General features: G+C 45.0%; 1 protein-coding gene across 1 annotated transcript in view; it reads right to left on the bottom strand.

Moving 5' to 3' along the window:
- CSMD2 (CUB and Sushi multiple domains 2) overlaps window positions 1-21,664 on the bottom strand; it is a 536,547-nt gene that overhangs the window by 489,832 nt on the left and 25,051 nt on the right. The window contains exon 2 of the mRNA XM_074934462.1: window positions 3,194-3,410. Within this exon, the coding sequence (XP_074790563.1) occupies window positions 3,194-3,410 (217 nt within the window). The remainder of the gene's footprint in view (window positions 1-3,193; window positions 3,411-21,664) is intronic.

Raw genomic sequence — 21,664 nt, 5'->3', positions numbered from 1 at the left:
GGAGACAATCTACGTAGCACCCTCTGCTAAGCTATTTTTGCAGTCACATTTCAGAATGATGATGATGATCTGAACTGCGGTAATACCTAGAAGAGTCCATCATGGACCAGCACCTCATTGTGCCAGGTGCTGTACAAAACACAGAACGAAAAGAGACTCTCCCTGTCTCAACGAATTTACAGTGTAAGAAAGAATGCAAACATGCTTTTATGTGAGTGCTCTAACATTTGTAATACCTAGATTTCCAAAGGCAACCAACTGCCATTGAAAGCCACTGGGAGTTGGGAACCTCGCTGTGCTTTTTGCCATTGAAAATCTCCCCCATTTGTATTTTTGATGCAAAATTTGCTGATTTGCCATACAACTTTTTTGTTCGTTTAAACACACAATTGCCCTCCAGGCCATTTCAAAGCCAGATATTTTGCTTCTCATGAAGTAGTCAGTTCACAATGAAGCACAGGAAAGTCGGACTATTCACTAGTTTCCCTAATAAGAAAATTATTTTTTCACCTTTGAATTAAACAGTGATTTTTTTTTACAATAAAGAGATTTTTCACTCAAAAACAGGACTATCAAGTAAAAATGTGCCTGTCATCAAAATATTCCTAACACTCAGCAAAACCACAGAAAGTCTGCTCATTTTAAAAAAAAGATTTATGTAAATTCAAACTACAGTTCAAAAAAACTTAAAATGTTTTTACTAGGGAATTTGTTCACTCTCTAATGATATCCATCAGACCAGGTACCCTTTACAACTCTAACCACCATAGCATCCAAGCACTGTGAATCCCAGAGGTTTGTTAGCACTGATGGCTTACGCTCAGATTTCCTCGCCATTCTCTTGGTCTGGAGTCATATTGTGCTTGGCAGTAATTAGCAGTGAACAGGAATACCTGCTTGTGATCTATCTACAGTAACCTTACTGATTCACTCCACCATGACTCCTTCCTCCAATCTAAGCTCATTTATGGATTCTGCATCCTCAGCAGAACCTCCCATCGACTTCCAGAGAGCAAAGGTAGTTTATGCCAATGCTGGTGAATGCAGTAATTTGCCCAGGGGCCACTTGGGATGAGGCAAATCACAGCATTGACCCTCCACCACTGCAAAGCTTGCCTCACAAGAAGTTGAGCCTCAACTGATCATACGTGGGTCTCCTTTATACATTACCAAGAACAAAGTAATGTTCTGCCTCTTGATTAAATAAGAGCATGAAAACGGCCATACTGGGCCAGACCAAAGGTCCATCTAGCCCAGCATCCTCTCTTCTGACAGTGGCCAATGCCAGGTGCTTCAGAGGAAATTAACAGAACAGGTAATCATCAAGTGATCCATCCCCTGTCACCCATTTCCAGCTTCTGGCAAACAGAGGCTAGGGACACCATCCCTGCCCATCCTGGCTAATAGCCATTGATGGACCTGTCCTCTATGAACTTACCTAGTTCTTTTTTGAACTGTTATCGTCTTGGCCTTCACAACATCCTCTGGCAGAGAGTTCCACAGGCTGACTGCGTGTTGTGAGAAGAAATACTTCCTTGTGTTTGTTTTAAACCGGCTGCCTTTTCATTTCATTGGGTGGCCCCTAGTTTTTGTGTTAGGAGAAGGAGTAAATAACACTTCCTGATTTACTTTCTCACCAGTAATGATTTTATAGACCTCTATCATATCCCCTCTTAGTCGTCTCTTTTCCAAGCTGAAAAGTTCCAATCTTATCAATCTCTCCTCATATGGCAGCCACTCAATATCCCTAATCATTTTGTTGCCCTTTTCTGAACCTTTTCCAAGTCTAATATATCTTTTTTGAGATGGGGCAACCACATCTGCATGCAATATTCAAGATGTGGGCATACCATGGATTTATATAGAGGCAACATGATATTTTCTGTCTTCTTATCTATCCCTTTCTTAATGATTCCCCACATTCTGTTTCCTTTTTTGACTGCCGCTGCACATTGAGTGGATGTTTTCAGAAAACTATCCACAATGACTCCAAGATCTCTTTCTTGCGTGGTATCAGCTAATTTAGACCCCATCATTTTATATGTATAGTTCGGATTATGTCTTCCAATGTGCATTACTTTGCATTTATCAACACTGATGAAATCCCATAATCAAGACAATTCTCTAGCATAGCTGCAAGGTGAAGACATAATTTATTCACCCACCTGAACTCCACTGTATACAACAGAGTGTTTTCTTTAATGTTTCTGTTTCTCTAACCCAGATTATCCAGATGGGTTAACTGAGACATCAAGAGGACTTGTCCTAAGTCACACAGTGAACAAGTGGCTTAAAATGAAATAAAACAAAATCTTTGAGCACTCTCCCCGCCCAAGATCACAGCCTTTAGTCCAAGTTCTTCACAAAGCAGCCACTTCATGTCACTGAATTCACTGTGCAATGCCAACACCAAAATTCAGTTTTATTGGTTAAAATCTGAAATAAGAAGCCTTTGAACCTATCATCATAATCAACAACCTAGGAATAAATCTAGGGTCTTGTCTCTGAATCATAAGGTCCAGTCGACATATCTGTCTCTCTCTCTCTCGCACACCCATTTTTAATTATCAGTGTCTCTGTTTAACTTATTAGTCATAATATTAGGACAGCACGTCGCGGTCTCAACTGAAACAAAAGCGCCATTGCACTAGGCACCGTACAAACACATTATCTGCAACAGTTCTCAGCCCCAAAATACTTACAATTTAAACAGACATTACAGAATCAATGGACTATTATCCCCCGTGTACAGAAGGGGGAAACTGATGCAGAGAGCTTAAGTGATTTACCCAAAGTCACACACAGAATCTGTGGCACAGCCAGGAATTAACCGCAGCTCTCCTGCGTCCTGGTCCAATGCCTTAACCACAAGGCCACCCTGTGTCTCTCTAAGATAGTAAAGCTTTGGGTTTAAGGGAAAATCTTCCTCATGTCAGACCTCCTCTCTTCTAGCTCCATTTTCTAAATTAAATTCTCCAGATGTCTAGGATATATCAATAAGCCATGCTTGTCAGGCACTCTCAGCAGTATTTAGGATCTTATCAAACGTAAGAAATCAAAACAGCTAAGAGAATCTCTCTCACAAATAAGCTCCTAATTCAGTTCAAGCCTCCAACCTAAGTATTTTAATCCCAGTGGCAGAAATCTTGAACATGCTTATAAAGGCCATCAATTGTTATATCGCACACTGTACCTTGTTCTCAGATTCCCCGGCTGAGGCAGTCCATCATAGACTGATAATACATCAAAATCTTCCTCTAAGGCGAAGGACTGGAACACAAGCTGTATTCTGTTCTGCTCCTCAGCCGTGATTGTCCACGTGCAGTTTGCATAATTTGGATATCCGTACGGAAATCCTGGACTTTGTATCGTCCCGTTTGGGCCTTGAAAGACGTAGCTGCAGTTCTGGGCTGGCGAGAGAGAAGACAAACAGGTTATTGTAGCAGACTTTATAATTCTACACCAACATCACCGCTGATACGGATCTCCTCCGAGCAGAGCCAACATGGAGGTTGTTCATTTTCAAACACTTGCTGGAGAATTTTGTTCAGGTTGGAAATACACTTGCACCATTAGAGCTGCACTCATCACATACTGACCATAAAACAAGCCTGAGTCATCACGAGGCAGACTGGCTTTGCACTCGTTGAGGACTGGGCGACACTTAAATTTAGCTCGAGCTAGCTACATCATTCAGGGGGAGAAAAATTCACATTCTTGAGTGCCATAGTTAAGTCAGCGTAACCTCTCCGGACAGACGGGGGGTAGCTCAACAGAAGAATGTTTCTATCGACCTAGCTACTATCACTGCAGCACTGCAGGGCGTGAGTGGGTGGAGGGGGGGGGGTGATTACCTAGATCAACGGAAAAAATCCTTCAGTTGACGTCTGAAGTGTCTACATGACACTACTTCAGTGGCACAGCTGCGGTGACTGTAGTGTAGACATGCCCTTAGAGTAGGCCAGGTATACAGGTGATTGCCAAAGCAGGCTATTTGATTATTAGTATCATTACATTAATGCCTAGAAGCCTCGACCAATGTAGGAGGAAACAAAGGTTGAGAGACATGGAAATTCTCCTTAGTCTACTTCACTTTCCCTTTGGTGTTATTTTAAACCTTGCAGACTATATTATCGAACACTCAAGCTTTGTGAAACACGGGACTTGTAATCACTGTAATGCTAGTTTGAGGTAGAACTCGAGTTTGGCCCCTGCTCCTGTCCCCACACACACACACACACACACACACACACACACACACACACACCTCCAACACTTTGAACTGAAGCTAGCTGGCCCATCCGTGGCACACGCTGATGCTCCAGTGTAGCTGATGCTCCAGCTAGCAATGCAGTGGGATGCAGCAGCTTGATTTGCAACTCATCAACTGCTCGTCTGATCACTCTGCGTAGCTCTGGCACTACTCCGTAGTGCAGTCAGCCTCACTAAAGCTAACCACTGCAGTGAAGACAAGCCTGGGGAGGCAAATTCACCCCTTGCTACTTGGTACAACTCCTGCTGGTGTTAGTGGAATTGCTCCTGTTTACATCAGAGCTGAATTCCAGCCTCACCATTTGCTGGGGTTGCCAACCCTCCTGGTTTCGCCAGGAGTCTCCCAGAATCACGCTCTATCTCCCAGAGATAATGCAGTCAAACCGGGAGATTTTGAGCGCTAAAAGTCTGGCAGTGCAGATACCTGCCTTGGCTCCAAGTTGCTCCCGGAAGCTGCCGGCACGTCCCTTTGGCTCTCGGGGGTGGGGGTAGGGGGGTCTCTGCACACTGCCCCGCCCCGAGTACCGACTCCGCAGCTCCCATTGGAACTGCGGCCAATGGGAGCAGCGGGGGCGGTGCCTGGGGCCAGCACACGGAGACCCCCTGACCTCCCCGCCTATGAGCCGCTGCCAGAGGGATGCGCCGGTCGCTTTCCGGAGACACCTGAGGTAAGCACCCCCCACCCCATGTCGTACCCCTCACCTCCTGCCCTCCCAGAGCCAACACCCTACACCCTCTCCTGCACCCCAACTTCCTGCCCCAGCCTGGTGAAAGTGAGTGAGGGTGGGGAAAAGCGAACGATGGAGGGAGGGAAGATGGAGTGCGCGGGGGCGGGGCAAGGGAGTTTGGGTTTGTGCGATGAGGCTGTTGGCAGCCCTACCGTTTGCAGGGAAATGCAGTGCAAAACAAAAACTGTGCTACCTTGTTATCCTGTGATCAAGCTGATCACTGCTGAGATTCCTGAGTTCTACAAAACAAGTCTGGCTTCTTCCATCGATGCTGGTTTGTTTGCCCTTATTTATGCTGGTTACTGAGGATTTCAAACTGAAATAGTTCGGACTGGAAATCATGGCTTTGATTTCTCCTTGCTGTTTTCCAAATCAGTAAAGTTATTAGCACTTCTGAGTGCCAACCAGCCACAGGTAAAGAATGATAGTAGCATTCATTAAAGCCAGTTACAATGCAATTGGCCTAGCCTTGGAACCCAAACGCTTAGTAGAACCTGTTCTGTCCCTGCAAGATAGAGTTCGTATCTTTATGGAACTGCAGCAGTCAATCAGATTTACCCGAAGGGGAATATTTTTGTACATGGCCTATCTTACGAATAAGAGTGAGGATAGCCCTATAATCCAGAGCGGTGGAGTAAATCTGACCCATTCATAAAAAACTCGTTAACAAAGATAAATAACAAAACTTTGCATTTGTACAGCACCTAGCATTTGTGGCTAGGTTTGCTTTGCAAATACCAATCACAGAGCACATGTGCAACCCCTGTGAGCAAAATTCATCCCCATGCACTGTTAAATTGCACTTGTTTGTGGACTTGGCTTATGTGATGCATAAACCTGGTGCTGGTATTCTGGGCAGGGGCGAATACCTGTGATCCTTGGAAAAGCAGGCGAGATTAATCCATTTTACAAATTGCAAACTGAGCACAAGTCCACAGTGGGAGATCCATAAGCTGCCCTGACTCTCAGTTCCCCTGCCTAGCCACGAGAGCATATTCCCTTTCCTTCACAGAGGCGGTTATTCAGCAGGCGAAGTGTGGGTACATAATTTTCTCTACAGAACACTTAATTTTAATCATGAGTAAATGCCATCTGAATGATTTGGGAAAATTGGTCAATTAAAAAGGCTGTAGCAATGTAATTGTTGCAGGTATAAAACCTGTTGATGCTACGAGCTATCATGTTAACGAAGCATATTCAAGGTCAGAGATTCTGTGTTCCAAACACTCCAGAAGGTCATTGGAAGGACAAACAAGATTTAATCAATCTGGTTATGCCAGTGTGGCCCTAGCTCAGAGATTAAAATCGAGAACAAACAACAATGGCTACAAAAATCTACATCCTCCCAAACTTATAGTAGCTGAAGAAACACAATAAACGACAACAGAAAAAGCTGATACGGTTCTATAACAAACTAATCTACTGAAATAATTCCACATTCATGATTCTGACCCAAGATGAGCTTCTGCTTCTTATGGACACAGCTAACAGAAAATTGCTTATTGGACGCAAAAATTAATTTCTCAAGAGCTGACAATCTACAAGGCAATACACCGTCATCAGAAACAGCCAGGAACTTTGTTTAGGTTGGAAACTGATGAGAACAGCTGGCAGACATGGGAATAGATCAAGGAACCACAAGAGGTTTTGCTCATACCCAATAATCTGTCTTAAGTCTGAGTTAGTTCATTTTGGGTTTGATCACCAAGACTTGATCTAAAGTCTATGTTACAAGACTATCAAATGTTGCATTTCTCCTTTGAAGACTCATGGTTACAATTCTCTTTATCCCTTTGGCCCCGGGGCATCAATAAATACAGAGGAACGCATGTTTTAGTGAAACCCACACTAATGCTTTGAGAGCCCTCAGGGCTGTGTTGTCAACGGGCCTTCTTGAGTATACCTGCCAGTGCTGTGCTCAAGAAGAAATCCAAACTTGAGCCCTCAGGGGAAACAGGAGCACATATCCCGTGCAAGGGCAAAGGAAAGTCCCTGAACTCAGGGAAAGTCAGGGGCTTCTCCCGCCTAGTGCTCCCCGGGGTGCTGGTGCACATCACCCCAAAAACAGTGCAGAGCTGGCAAGGCATGACATGGGGAGCATGAGAAAGGATGGTGCAAGTCAACAGGCTCCCGCTGGTCTGCATAGTCCCACTATGCACTGGGAAAGCTTGAGATGGGGGGTGCACCCAGCCCTTCTCAGGGCACTGTCTACATGACACAATCTAGCCAACCCCACCACCACCACCACAATTAAAAATGATAAAAAATAAGATGTTAGAGGCTCTCCCCCATTTTTCAGGTTACAAATCCTTAAAATCAGGTGATCATACGTTGAAGTAGGCTTAGCCATGACGGCTCTTCTACAATGTGCCAGCTACCAGGATGAACTTGATGGCATGTGTTGGCTCCCCAGTGCCCCCTACTGGATGGCATTGCAATCACTTAACTCTTGTGACACAGGTACCCTACACTTAACAGATCTGCCAGTAGCTAAACCCAGATCAAGTCTGTGCTTTTGGAGAAAGAGGGTCTGAGGTCTGTCCCCTCTCTCACTAGGAAGTACAGCACAGTGATAACCATGAAGACTTGGGCAAAAGCCACGATTTATAACAATACTGTGGCGTGCACAGTAACCGATTTCATTGTACTCTGCATACGGGACCAGCCCTTAGCAACTGCAGCGTCCTGAATCTGGGCTAGATCTACGCTGTCCAGGTTTTGTAACATCCGGACTCTGCTTGCAAAATACACTATGGCCCGAGCTGTTATTTGATCAGACCCACTCCCTAACCCTGCGCACAGCCACGTAAAACACAACGGTCACCTGTTAACCCGGTTGCTTGCATTTTCCTTAACGTAGCAAACTTCGCTGCAGCCTTTGCTAGGGAGAGTCCCATGCAACATGAAAGGAGCTCTGAATGGAGAGCAATATTTCAGTGATGGTTCTGACTTGCTTTCCCCAGCCCAGAGGTTCTAAATGAAACTTCACTCCTCTCCCCACAATACACCTGGGAATGTAGGAAGTGCCAGAGTGGATCAGACCAGTGGCCCATCCAGGCCTATACCCTGCCTCTGACAGTGGTCAGTATCAGATGATTCAGAGAAAGATGCAAGAAACCCTGCAGATATTGAGCAGCCTGTACCAGGAAATTTCCTCCTGACCCCCATTAGTCAGAGGTTGGTTTAAGCTCTGAAACAGGAAGGATTAAAACTTTTCCAAAATTGTTGTATTTTGGGGCGAGGAGGGTAGTATTTTTAAAGCACTTCCTCTTACATGTTGTCACTCCTAATTCAAGAGCCACAAGAGTGAATGAAAAAGGGAAAATAGATAAAGCTAACAGATTGGATGTCATCTGCCAGCCAGCCCTATGTGGCAGCAGTGTAAATATTTATGGCAGTGTAAATATTCATTTCCAACTTCTAATACTACAGCTTATGGAGTAGAGCTTCACGATAGCACTGCAGCTGCAGGAATCACAGCAGCATACACACGTTCGGATGGACATGACCGGTTTTGTGATGGAGGTAAACAAGAAAAGAGCCGCTTCCACTCATGTTCTTGACAATGGCAGCTGGCATTGGAATTCTGGAAAGCATTCTATTAGAAGGATAATGACAGAGTTAAAACATGCATCCTATTAAAGGAATGTATTTAATTTTATTGTGGTAGCACCAATGGACAAGGAGCAGGACCACACTGTGCTAGGCTCTATATAATGAAAAGATAGAGTCTAATCTCTTTGGGGCAAGGACTAAGTAAAAAATTAAGTGTAGTTGGCAGGATTCATACCTGTGCAGGAAAACCTCAATCAGTATTAGTACCCTCAGCTGAAACTGAAAGACTCTGAAAAGTCTCCTTTACTCATCACCATTTACTTCTTGCCTATTTTATCCACTACACTGAGCTTGAACAACGTAAAGAGAGCAGTCAGTTTCATGATCTGGCTCTTGTGCACCTGCAAAATGATGCCACGACTGGGTTACAAACAAACATGGGCCTGATTCTGTGATGTCTCATCATAAGGGAGCGGCTCCCTCGACTCCAACATGGCTGAAAAAGCAGCATGTTTTAAGTCAATAAAAAGAAATACTGCACAAAAATCATTCTCTCTCACACACACACACACCCCTACTCCGTCTATGGAACTGACTCCACAAGTTAACACTGGAGCCAAAGAGCTTAGCAGGTTTCAAAATATGACTGGCCATTTAAATGGACAGAGAACAGCCAGAGTTACATTAGACAGAATTATTTTTTTTAAATGATAAGACCCAAGCTTTACGGCATAAACCAAACTCTAACAGGATTTAGGAGGTAACCTCCCCATAAGCAAATGATTCCATAACTGCATCTTCCTCTGAAGTATCTGGTACCAACTACTGTTGGAGACAGTATTCTGGACTAGATGGACGGCAGGTCTGACCCATTAGGTTCCCATGCTCTGAACTGTGTTAACAACACTCAAACTAAGGGTTGCAGAATTATCGTCATTGCAGAAGGTTTCAACTGAAAACAAATGAACAAATCATTTAATCACATTTAAAAATGAAAAGAGCCAGAGAGAAGTTAAGATTTTTAGTTGACTTTAATTTTTTTAAACAAACACTGAGGGGCAAACCCAGCTGGAAACCCCTTTTCAGTAAACTTGACTCTTCAGCATATGGTTTCCCCTCCATCCCATCTTAGCATTTAGGCAGCATAGCAGAGTCAGACAACCTACATGTCCCAACACGGTCATTACAAATGTTCTCCTAGCTGTCAGATCAAACTAAATCACAGACACAGCCGACACCTGACATTGCCAGTTCATGAAGTACAAAATGCAATTTCCAACATTTTTTTGTCTTCTGGCCTCTTCTTAGGGCTTAAATTTACTGGGCTAGATCCTCAGCCAGTGTGAATCAACGTAACTATTAACTATGCTGATTTAGACTAGCCAAGGATCTGGCCCACTATATGGCAGAAGGGGGAAAGCAAAATTTATTTCTGCAGTTTCTCATAACACAAGCTGAGGCACTTAATGTCTCAGCAGAAACAAAAACTAATTTAGCAACACTGAAATATGGCAACAGCACAATTTTAAAAAGGACAAAAATCAAATCATATGCATTGCCTCTCAGCAATATAATCTAGGGAGGATACATAGCCATCTTTTCTCCTTATTGCAGTAGACGTTTAATGTTTTGATTTTCCTAAGCTATTGTTATTTACACTCGTATGTTTTTCTCTGGTATTGTTCTTTACTAGTCAATAAAATGTGTGAGCTTCAAACAAGACACTAGAGTAAAACTAAAGCCACTACTCTGCACACTTTACTTTCACGCATATATGTTCCACTCGGACACACAAAGAAGGGAAAGATTCTGCCAGCACTGAAACAATAACTTTACTTACTAGATCACCTCATGTTACTACTCACAGTCACTCACACGCAGGTTTTGAAGGATCAGGGTCTTCTAAAGTAACTCAAAACTCTTGTAAAACAAGTAAATAATAAAAGGAGGTAAAATTTTCCCAATCTGGCTTTTTTCACAGATTCTTGGTTTGAACAGTTAATCAGTAATTAATTTTTCTTATGCATAACACACTGGAATCAATATATACATATACCTAAATAGAAAGCTAGCTTACTGGTGTGTCTATGACTTTTGCCAACATGTATTCACACACAGAGCACATATACACATTTAAGTCTCTTTTCAGTAAACTTTCAGCTTGCCGTAGCCCTTAACTTAGCTTACAGCCTCAAAAGCAAAGCCTGGTAATAAATAATGCGAGAGATTCCATTTACAATAGAACCGTTAAAGTCCAGCAGCACTGAGGAGAACATGTACTAAAGGGCAGACTGCCATCTCCGATGCTCGGCGCCCGCCCGTCTCTGCGTCGGGAGAAGACTGCAAGCACAGGAAGCACACGGGCTTTGCCTGCATCCTGGAGGAGGCACTCCAGTGCCTGCCCCAACGGAACTGAGAACGTAGCACCCGTGGCAGTGAGGGTTTTCAGACTAGCACCATGATGCAGCACTATTGTAAATCGAACCGGCTCTCCCACATGTTAACTGAGCTCTCGGGGGGAACTCTGGAGACAGGCATTACTTCCCACCCACCCCGTCCGTCTTTCACTCACATTCAGCATCATTGCACGCCGTCTCACGTAGCGCTGCCTGGACCTTGAGAATGGAACCCATGTTCTTAGAGACTGGCTACTATTTGGGAGACCTGTCCCATATGGACACTGATGCAATAGTCAGATGAAGCATTCAGTTCTGAGGACTTCCCAAGTAGAAATGCAGGGCACAGGAGATGAAAAGATAAAGGGGCAATAATTTGCCATTGGTTGATAAAGATGGATGAATGAGGGGTTTATGCAAAATAAGATCTCTCCCTTGCACCAGAAGCTGGGAATGGGTGACAGGGGATGGATCACTTGGTGATTACCCGTGATTCCTTCTGGGGCACCTGGCATTGGCCACTGTCGGAAGACAGCATACTGGGCTAGATGGACCTTTGGTCTGACCCAGTATGGACCCTCTTCTGTTCTTATGTACCACATCTTCAGCCACAGCTGAAACCAAATTATTTCACTGAGGTTGATAAGAGTTTGGATTTTTCTTCCTCCATAAGTGCCTCTGATTGTTGCGAATCAACAGGCACACGTGCCAGAACACCTGATCACAACCATTAGAACAGTTTACACATGAACAAAGGGGATCCTCCATCAGATGGAGTCTTTAAGTCCATTCTGGCCTGATAATCTATGGATAGATTTTAGATTTCATCTGTCTGACATCCTCTATGACATGGACCAGAGAGCTTCCCTGAATTAATTCCTGTTTGACTAAAACAGAACTTTTAGAACATCGTCCAAACTTGATTTAAAAATTACCAATGATGGACAGTCCCCCACAATCCTTGGTAAATTGTTCCAATGATTAATTACCCACACTGTTAAAAAACTGCACCTTTGTTTTCAGTCTAAATTAGCCTAGCCATGGGAACTTGCTTAAATAAGACAAACACAAGACACGACACAGGTTCAAGGGAGGGAGCCTGCAGAGATGGTGGGGGAGGGGATGCAGAGGTTGGCCAACGAGAATGGTCCAGATATGGAACACATGGAGTCGGCCGGATAGAAGGTATCAAGTCAAGAGTTGGAAAGGGAGAGAGAGAGATGCAACTACTCAGATTGTAAGCTCTCTGGTGCACAAACTATCTTTCTGTTCTGAATTTGTACAGCACCTAGCACAATGGGCTCGGGCCCATGACTGGGGCTCTTGGGTGCTACCGCAATACAAATCATAATAACGAATGGGGAAAACATAACGAGTTAGAGCAGGCGGGAGCAGAGATGTAGGCAGGGCTGAGATTATGCAAGGCCTTGTACACAAGGAGGAGGAACTTGAATGTTCCATCTCTACTCATCCAGACCATATCTACTCTAGTGACCAAGAAGCGAATGGCTCCTTTGCTCATTCGCAATCCCCCAAGCCAACACAATGCGGCTGTGGGTTAACTCTGCACACTCAAGTGTGTCCCTGATTGAGGATATACTAAAACAACCAGGATTCTTATTTAAGCCACTTTATTTATTTATTTGTTTATTTTAAATAAAGGTCACTCCAAAAGCCCTGCCTCGAGAGAAGTCGGTTTGGTTTGATGGTGTCACCCGCTGCGACTGCTGCCCCATAGCTGCACAGCCCGCAATTAGCCAATCAGAACACTTGAGCATGTAAGCCCCATTTTACAACAAATAATTGATGAGGTTTATAATGTTTCACGGTCAGTTGTTCTGTGAAGAGTTCAGGTGCTCATCTTTTCATCACTCCAATGGGTAGGGACAGCATTTCTCTGCCAGAGTACTAATTCCGTGCAGCGCTGCCTGCTATGAAAGTAACTGCCAGAGCAAGCTATTCATCAGTAATTTCATTATCCTATCGAGTTCCTTGCATTAAGCTGGTCTCTTCTCAGGCACACAAACAAGCAGATAAAATTGACCCATCTGCAGACCAAGAGAAAGGCTTCAGAATGGCTTTAATGAACACCAGTTTCAAGAGCAGAACTCTGCCTACATTATGGAGGCATTTTCTTGCCCTAGAAAAGCAATTCTGAAAAAGGTTTGGCCATCGACAGAAAACACAAAGGCGAGAAGTATCGCAATATGAGGTGAAGCATCTAAATTGCTGTGCTCAGTTTGATGGTTGTCAGTATAACTGGTTGAAAAAACATTATATTTTCTGGAAAATATTTGGAATGAAATGAAAAAAAACCATGGCTTCCTTCTTAATTCTTCCACAGACTTCTCCCTTCCGCCGTCCTTTCTTTTTCCCACTGGGACAGGGGATGGAAAAGGGGAGGGGAAAGAAATTAAATGACAGAAGAGTTTTGTTTTCAATCAGAAATACTTGGAAATTTAGAGCCTTCCCCACAAGGAAAAAAGAGTGAATTTAAAATAATAATAATAACAACAACAATTGAGTAGCGATAGCTATAAGTTCCAATCCAATAGGGAGAGACCTGCAAAATGTCTATCCACATCCAATCCGCGATCCCCAGACTTGCTCCGTGGATATCTGCAGATTTGCAGGACCGAATCCTGCAACAAGGCACCCAGTCGAGCCCCATTTCAGGCAAAAGAGACTGTCTGTGAGAAGCCCATGTGGAATTCATTGCAGAGGATGGGCTGAAAATCATCGTCCCAGGAGGCTGTATTGGTGATCTCTACAAAGTGAGTTTAGGGATGGAGGGTCTCCAACAAATTCCTTACATATCAGCTTCGCAAACATACATAAATAAATAAAAAAATCCCCCCACAGTTGGTACTAACTGGTCTCCCTTCCTGACAGTCACAGTACAGAAGAGCCAAGGATTCAACAGGCAACCGCAGGCTGAATGAACTCTTCCATGCCATGAATGCAGCTAGCTGGACAAGGATTGCTAGTAGCAGCCAGTCAGGGCTGGAGGAAGGGGAGTTAGCTTTCACTCTTGCTACCCAAGCTGTCAAATGGCAGAAGACTTCACTCTCCAGGGCTGCCATCCTGACACCTTTGAGGACAGCACATTTACTTCAAATCCGTGATTTTGTGTTCAATGAATGCATGATGTAATTAGAGTAGAGGGGAGGGTCTCTCTCAGTATTACAGCAGATCCCTTCCGTCACCTAATCCAAGGCACATACGGTTATATCTAGACCTTACCTAGTGACTAGTGGAAAAGGCTATATCATATATAGAAGAGCGATGGCTAATTTTGTATCTGCCAAAAAAATTAAATGGAAGGAATAACTGGCAGCTCTCCTGAGGACAGAGCTCTCCCCCCGTCCCCCACAGACAACCATGCGGCAGGTGCAAAGGGAAAAGAAATACTTTCTCGATAGGCCCACAGATGTACTATTACTGTTTCTCATTCAGATGAGCCTTCACTGTGTTCTCTGTGCCCGTTGCAAAAATCACCCATCCCCAAAGTCAATAGTCAAAACTCTGCAGCAGTTCAAAGCTGGATCTAAATTTGGCCCAGCTTTGTATTTCCACTGGAAACCCACTTGTCTCAGAGGTTAATCACTGGAATGGGGCAAACGCAAGTGGGTTAAAAGACGACTCCCCCAATCATTACTCAAAAACTTGAACCGAACTTTGTGAGTTCCACAAAAGTTTGATTAATCTGTTTTTCTCCTTCAGTCTTTCTACATGTCTTCATTCTGCCTTGGAGCTGAAGCCCCAGAAGGTACACCAAGAAAAAAAGCTTGCTCTGGATGTTTGTTCCCCAGAAATGAAAGGAAGCAAAAAAGCACGGGAAGTCTCAACAGAAAGCCTGTCGACAGGTCTCTATTTTGATTTTTCAGGCTCTAGGCTCAGTTAGTTTAGATACAGAGGCAGGTCCTCAACTGGCATAAACCATCCTTAGTTTCAAAGGTGTTAAGACAATTTACACCACTTGATGATCTGCCCTCTGGATTTTTGGATGCTTATCCCACCTATGGGCCTGATCCAAAGCCCAATTAAGCCAACAGAAAGACTCCCAACAGGCTTTGGACTAAGTCCTAAGTGCCCAACATGGGCAGATGCAGAGCTTCAGCGACTGTGGTGGAAATCCATGCACGCACAGGGGTATGCTCACAGGGAGCTCGTTACAGGATCGGGGCCTAACATCACAAACCTTTCAGGTGTTGCACGCCCTCAGTACTCACTGAAGACACCTGCAGTGGGAAGCCCTCACCGTATCTGTACCCTACCGGAGTTTGAAATATTGCTAATGAAATGCAAAACTACCCGGGATTTCACATTTCATCACAATCTCTACAGCAGACCCTTTTTTTTTGGGGGGGAAAGGGGTAATTTTGCTAACGTGCATACTTTTGCCAAGCAGAAAATAAGCAAAATTAGACCTATTTCTAAGTAAAGAGAGATCTGTAGTGAAGCACAGGAAAAATGGCTTTCATCCATCTTCTATGCTAAAATGGCTCCTCCGTTTAAACTACAAATAAGGCAAAGCTTTGGGCTATTCCACTGCATGCAAAGCTGAACATATTTGTAAAAGCTTCTCTTAAAACAATAACCAAAAAAATCTTGCACAGCTGGAACGTGAGTCAAACCTAAAATGTTATAACCATAGTAAGATCAGTCCATTGGTTCAATGAGACGTGACCAGAAATTGCAAGCAATTAAAGAAGAAAGCTCCTCTTAGTTTACTGGATGGAGGCAAAATATTTCAGTGAGCAACTAAGATGTTAAACTGATGGATCATTAGCAGGCCAAAAGCCAAACGTTGCTCCCGGACAAACTGGTATAAATCCAGAGTAACTCCATTGCAGTCAATGGGTAAGCAAGAATTTGGTCCTAAAGCTGTAACTATCCACATTGGTCATGTGCCCCGATGCCTGGAGTCACTGAAACGTAATAGGGTATGGCAGGTACTTATAAGTTACACAAACTACCATATTTCTTAGGCACAGAGAGGTGGCGGGGTTTCCTATGAAAGGAAGATAACGTGCCCCGCAGGCTGGAAAAAGTGACAAGCCCACTTCCTCCCAATGCTCACAGATGGAAGGAAGACAGCACTGATGGAACCAGCACATACGTAACAACCAGCTCCATACCTCAACTCTGGACACTGCAGACACCCTTTTGCCTTGTAAGCATTATGTCCCCATGCATAGTGCCCGATAAACTTCGGACCCCTCACGGTAGTGGCTCACCAGGCCTCTGCAAACGTTCTTCCTTGCTGGGGATTTAGGGTTCTCTGTCCTGGTGCAGATTAGCTGCAGCAAACAGGCAGATCTTTTTACTGCATCGTCACCGCACTCAGACAGGCCTGAGGAAGAGGGACTAGGACAGGTCAGTTCTGAATTGTCAGAGCAAATCCAGGGACCCATCACTAATACTGCCACATTAGAAATAGCAGAATCGTCTTTAGTCCCCTCCTGAGACCCACAGGAGAAAGCTGGCAGCAGGCTAGGTGGGGGTCCAAGACCTTGGAATTTGCTGCCTTCTTTGGAGAGGACTGGGAGTTCTGTTATGCTGATTTTTCACTGATGTAAATCAGTGCAGCCCCTCAGCTGCTGTAATGCCAGGGTGGAATTAGATGCAAGGGAGACCTGAGCTCAAGGGGGAAGGTGCTTGTAGGCACCCATGAACTGAAGAAATCGAGACATTAAGGAACTAAAACCAAATCACATCAAATAAGAACAACATTTCTCTGACATATTGTAACTCCCAAAGCCCAGCAGATAAATACTTTGACACTTTGTTTTTTTGTCAAGATTCTCTCCCCCCACCCAAGTCACTGCTTGACTTCAAAGAAGCCTCAAGCTACTCTGGAAAGACCAGACAGATTCCCATCGGAGGAAGCTCTGTTATCAGAGAGTTTCAAAGGCAAGAGTGATTCTACCTGCATTAATGCTGCTGAAGCAAAGGCTTGTGGCATCGATGGATCCAAGAAGAAAATTAAACAGGACATATCTAGAAAAGATGAGAGTTTGTCCTGCGAATACAAAATCTAGGGGAAGAAAAATAATTCAAAAACTAAGCGAACATACACTACATGGAAAGTACAAAGCTAATTAATATCATAAGCAAGGAGAGCAGGGATGGATGGCCTTGTGGTTAGGGAATATGAATGGCACTATAGAAACCTAGTTTCTATTCCCAGCTCTGCTACATCTGTGACACCTTGGGTGAGTCACTTAACCTCTCTATACCTCAGCTCCCCATCTGTCTGTCTTGTCTATAAACTCTAGGCTCTTTAGGACCAGGGCTGTCTCACCATGTTTGTACTGCACCTTGCACAACGGGGCACTGATCTGAGCTGCTGCCTCAGTCTAGGCACAGCCATAAGACACATCATGAGAGGGAGAGAAGAGCATCTCAGTAACAGAATGTGAACTTTAAGAGTGAGCAATGTTGCATGTGTGCAGAACCAAGGGCAAATCCTGTGAGGCACTGAGTGCTCTGGTCTCCCACCCATTGCAGAGCAGAGGCAGCTGGCACCCTGCAGGATTGGGCCCTTACAGGGAAAAAACCTACAATTCCACTTTCAGAATGCAACAATGCCACAACCTTCCCTTCACCGTGTGTGTGTGTGTGTGTGTGTGTGTGTGTGTGTGTGTGTGTGTGTGTGTGTGTGTAAAGAGCACAAGACACACACAAACAGGCCTAAATGTTCACCTCTGCATACTGATGAGACGATATTGGGTGGCGTGGGGGGGGAACCTCCATCCAACACATAACAAAAATCATCCAAATAAAAAGATTTTGTGCTGATTACAGCAGACAGAACAGCCTTTGCAAGAGGACACACAATGCAAAATAAGAGAACCTCAGCAACTGTTGCTATGACAATGCACAACACCCTTGCACCTGTTCTTGTGCCCAACTTTCTTCGAACAGGGATAAGCGTTACACATGGGTTATTCGGTGCTACAGCCTATCAGCCCACAGAGGACTTGCTCAGGTTCCGGGGGACAGACATCAAAACGAGGTTAGTTTCTGCCCATATGTACGTGAGTGTTTGCAAAGTATAAACAGAGTGTGAAGGAAAGAGCTGAGCTTTGCTTCAAGGGCTTAAGATCACAACTGCATCTGGTAGATCGTTTATCAAGGATTTCACTGCTGTTCTAATCATGACTATACAGACAGGGTATATGTGCAGTATATTCATTAACTCTATTAGGATTAAGAATAACTGGGGGAAATTCTATGCCCTCTGCTATGCAGGTGGTGAAACTAGGAGTATGTCTACACTAGAAACTTAAGTCAACCTCATACAGGCTGACTTACAGCCACCGCAGTAATTACTGCGCTAGGACATGTCCACACTACCATCCTTGGGTTGACGGTACACAGCCTTCACCAGGAGGCCTTCCACCGACCTAAGAGGGGCAGCGTGGGGAGCCGAGAGCCTGGTCTCTCTTCTCTGCTGGCAGCTCCCTGCCGGGAGCCTGGCTGTCCCACTGACTCCAGGAGGGCTTCCCAGGGCCTCTCACCTCCCTTTCCTCGCTGGACTTCTCACGCCAGCTCCCCGCTGGGAGCGGGATCCAGCCACCCAGCTCTACAGAGCAGCAGAGAGCAGCTGGGCTCTAGCTCCCCAGCTTTCTTGTCAATTTCACGGCTCCTGTAAGTAACACATTGTCTACACAGTGACATAAGCCCTACGCCTCTCATGGAGGTGGTGTTATTATGTCGGTGTACTAGGGCTCTTACATCGGTAGAAGCAAGGCTGTAGCGTGTACACTGACATAATTAGGTCAACGTAAGCTGCCTTAGGTCACCCTAACTGTGAAGTGTAGGCCAGGCCTGAATCATCATAGGGGTCCCTAATAACCAACTATCCATGAGTCTCTCTTATTGGGAGGAGAGAACTCTGCAGAAGTTTATTGATTATAAAAATATTTTGATGAGTACAACAGGAGTGCGTTTGACTTCTAAGACACATCAAAAGAATATTTTTGCTTATGCAAGCTCGGTAATGTAAGTAGAAAGAAAGAAAACACTAGGAAATCCTTGTTTATTGAGGTATAAAATAAATACCTATTCCCCTGTATATTTATACAGTGCAACTCCAACTCAAAGAATATTGCACTCTAGCTTTGCTATCTCAAATTTATATGCGCGCGCACACATACACACTCACTCCACTCAATTCACCATTGGCACAGGATGTGATATCCCTTAAACTAGCCTAGAAAACAGTTTAGGGCATGAAATGAAGACGACTTTATTTAGTTGATGTGGCAGGGTGGCTTTAAGGAGGCAGCCTAAAATCACCACCACAGGCATTAGGCCTGGACACTAGTGGTATGTCTACACTGCAATACAAGACCTGTGGCTAGCCTACGTGAGCTGACTCAGGCTCCCAGGGCTATAAAACTGCAGTGTAGACGTTCGGGTTCAAGCTGGGGCCCAGGCTCTGGGACCCATGATGGGGAAGGGTCCTAGAGCCTGGGCCCCAGCCAGAACCCAAACATCTCTACCTCAATTTTATAGCTCCGCAGCCCAAGCCCCGTGAGCCTGAGTCAGCAGACCTGGGCCAGCCACAGGTGTTGTATTGCAGAGTGAGACGTACCCTAGGACACCAGGGTTACCTTTTCCCACCCTCGGTTACAAAGATACCCTGGGATGTTTATCAGAACTCAGTCCTACATTTCACCTGAAAACACAGTGGAAGATGACAGAGGCCGTATTGATCATGTCATTTGGGGAGGCTCCTAGCACACACATGTGCAAAACTGCACCGTAAGGTAAAGAAATGGGCTCTGCCCATTCTGCAGAAGGAGAGATTGTCTCTCCGTTCTACTAGTCTGCGCAGACTGAACTTGGCCAGACAAGAAAAGCTTGCTTGGTGGGAGCCTAACAGAAGAGCCAGAAATGAGGGCGGACTTGATTGTAACAATGTCTCTCCATCTCCCGAAACCCACTCTCATTTGCGTTCTTCTCTGCCCTATCCTTTTTCTTACCTGGGCTGCAGCATCGCTGCGTGTGACAAGCCTGGCTTACATCTCCTGAAAGCTAGGCCAATGAGGAGCACCAGATACATCTTCCTCCCCTGGGAACCTTGCTCCTCAGCAACCATGCTCAGCTGCACATACACGACCTCCTGAACATTTATGCTGTCAGATATCTGCTAGCCAGCAAGGTCCCCACAAAAAGGCCCTAGCCCTAGGGCAGAGGCAACGAGTATATATCGGCCAGGTAGGCAACACACTACGCAAGCTCTGTGTGGTACTGTAAGAAGAACTTCCTCTGACAGGAACGAAACATTACCACCTCCAACATCACCACGCTTCATACCAGTGATGCTGCATGCAGCAAGAAGAAAAAAAGCACCCTGAATCTTTTCACAAGGGAACAAAGACTCAGAGTTTATGGATACTTGGCAACTGTCAGCAAGGCCATATGTACCACAGCTCACCCCAGCTTCAAACAGAGCAGAGGTGTACAAGAGCGAGACCCTAGCATGAGCAAAGCAAGCCACTAACATCCAGTGCTTTGCACCACAGCACCAGCCTGAAAGCACAATAAGCTGCATTAATACGAATCACAGGTTTGTGCCTCCTCCCACTGAACGCAACAATTTCACCACATATCCAAAGGCAGAGCTGCGTCTATGCTAAGGGTTTACACTGGCCCCTGAACACCAGTAGGTGTAATCAGGGGAACCCTGCCCCCACTGCCACAGTGCAGACATACCCCAAACCTGTGCTTGCACCACAAGATCATTTGCACTGCTGGGATGACGGACAACCAGTCAACGTGACACCCAAACACCTCTCACAAACCTTGGTGAGAATCGAGGGACAAAAACAAAAACAGGGTTGGGGTTCTCTCTTGAAAATCATATTGAGTTCAATTCCACCTTGGTAGTTCATTCAGTGAGAGCAGCAAAGGGACCATGTGCATGTGTGGACCCTAAGGCAGAAGCCGTCCCAAGATTCATGATAAACTATTAGCTGAAACATCATGGAGTTGAAAACCAGAGGACAATCAAAGTCAGCTGCTGCCTCCGAGAAGGAGTTTGAAATGCATTCGTACTTTGAACATTTTTCAAACTTCTAGTCAAATGATTGCCTACGAGGATGGATGCAATTTTCTGCCACTTCCAAAGGGTTAATCAGACTCAGAACTTCTCTAGCACTTTACATTTTCACAGTGTTATACAGCCATAAGTGCATAAACGCCAACAGCCACCTGGGAGGTGGATAAGTGTTATCCCCAATTTATAGACAGGGAACAGAGAGGTTACAGGAGTGGCCCTAGACTGCTTTACAAAGTCCAGGGCAGAAACAGGACTAGACCACAGGAGCTCCTTCCTCCTCTACTGAACCCACTAGACCACTTGCCCTATAGGTGACAAGAGAGGGAGATGTGATAGGCAGGGGCCTTATGCTAACGATGTAGTCACAGTCTGCAAGAGAGACGAGCTTTCATCTGTCCAGGAGCCACGCCCATTTTAAGATCCACATATCTGCTGCATAACCCACCACCCAGCGCTCTGTGCCAGCAAAGGGCTTTCATTATACAGGCCAAGCCAGCGAGGTTAGTTTGCTCAGTCTCCTTGCTGCCCCCCACACCCATCCTGCTCAAGTGTTCAGGTTACATCTCCTGCTACTGCAATACCAAAGGCTCAGTACCTCTGTCAGGTACAAACTGTATCTGCACTAACAGGGCATCGTC

The sequence above is a fragment of the Natator depressus genome, chromosome 19 (genome assembly GCF_965152275.1).
Source record: "Natator depressus isolate rNatDep1 chromosome 19, rNatDep2.hap1, whole genome shotgun sequence".
Classification (NCBI taxonomy): domain Eukaryota; kingdom Metazoa; phylum Chordata; order Testudines; family Cheloniidae; genus Natator; species Natator depressus.
Note: the sequence above shows the minus strand (reverse complement) of the source record. Positions and strands in the feature narration are given on the sequence as shown.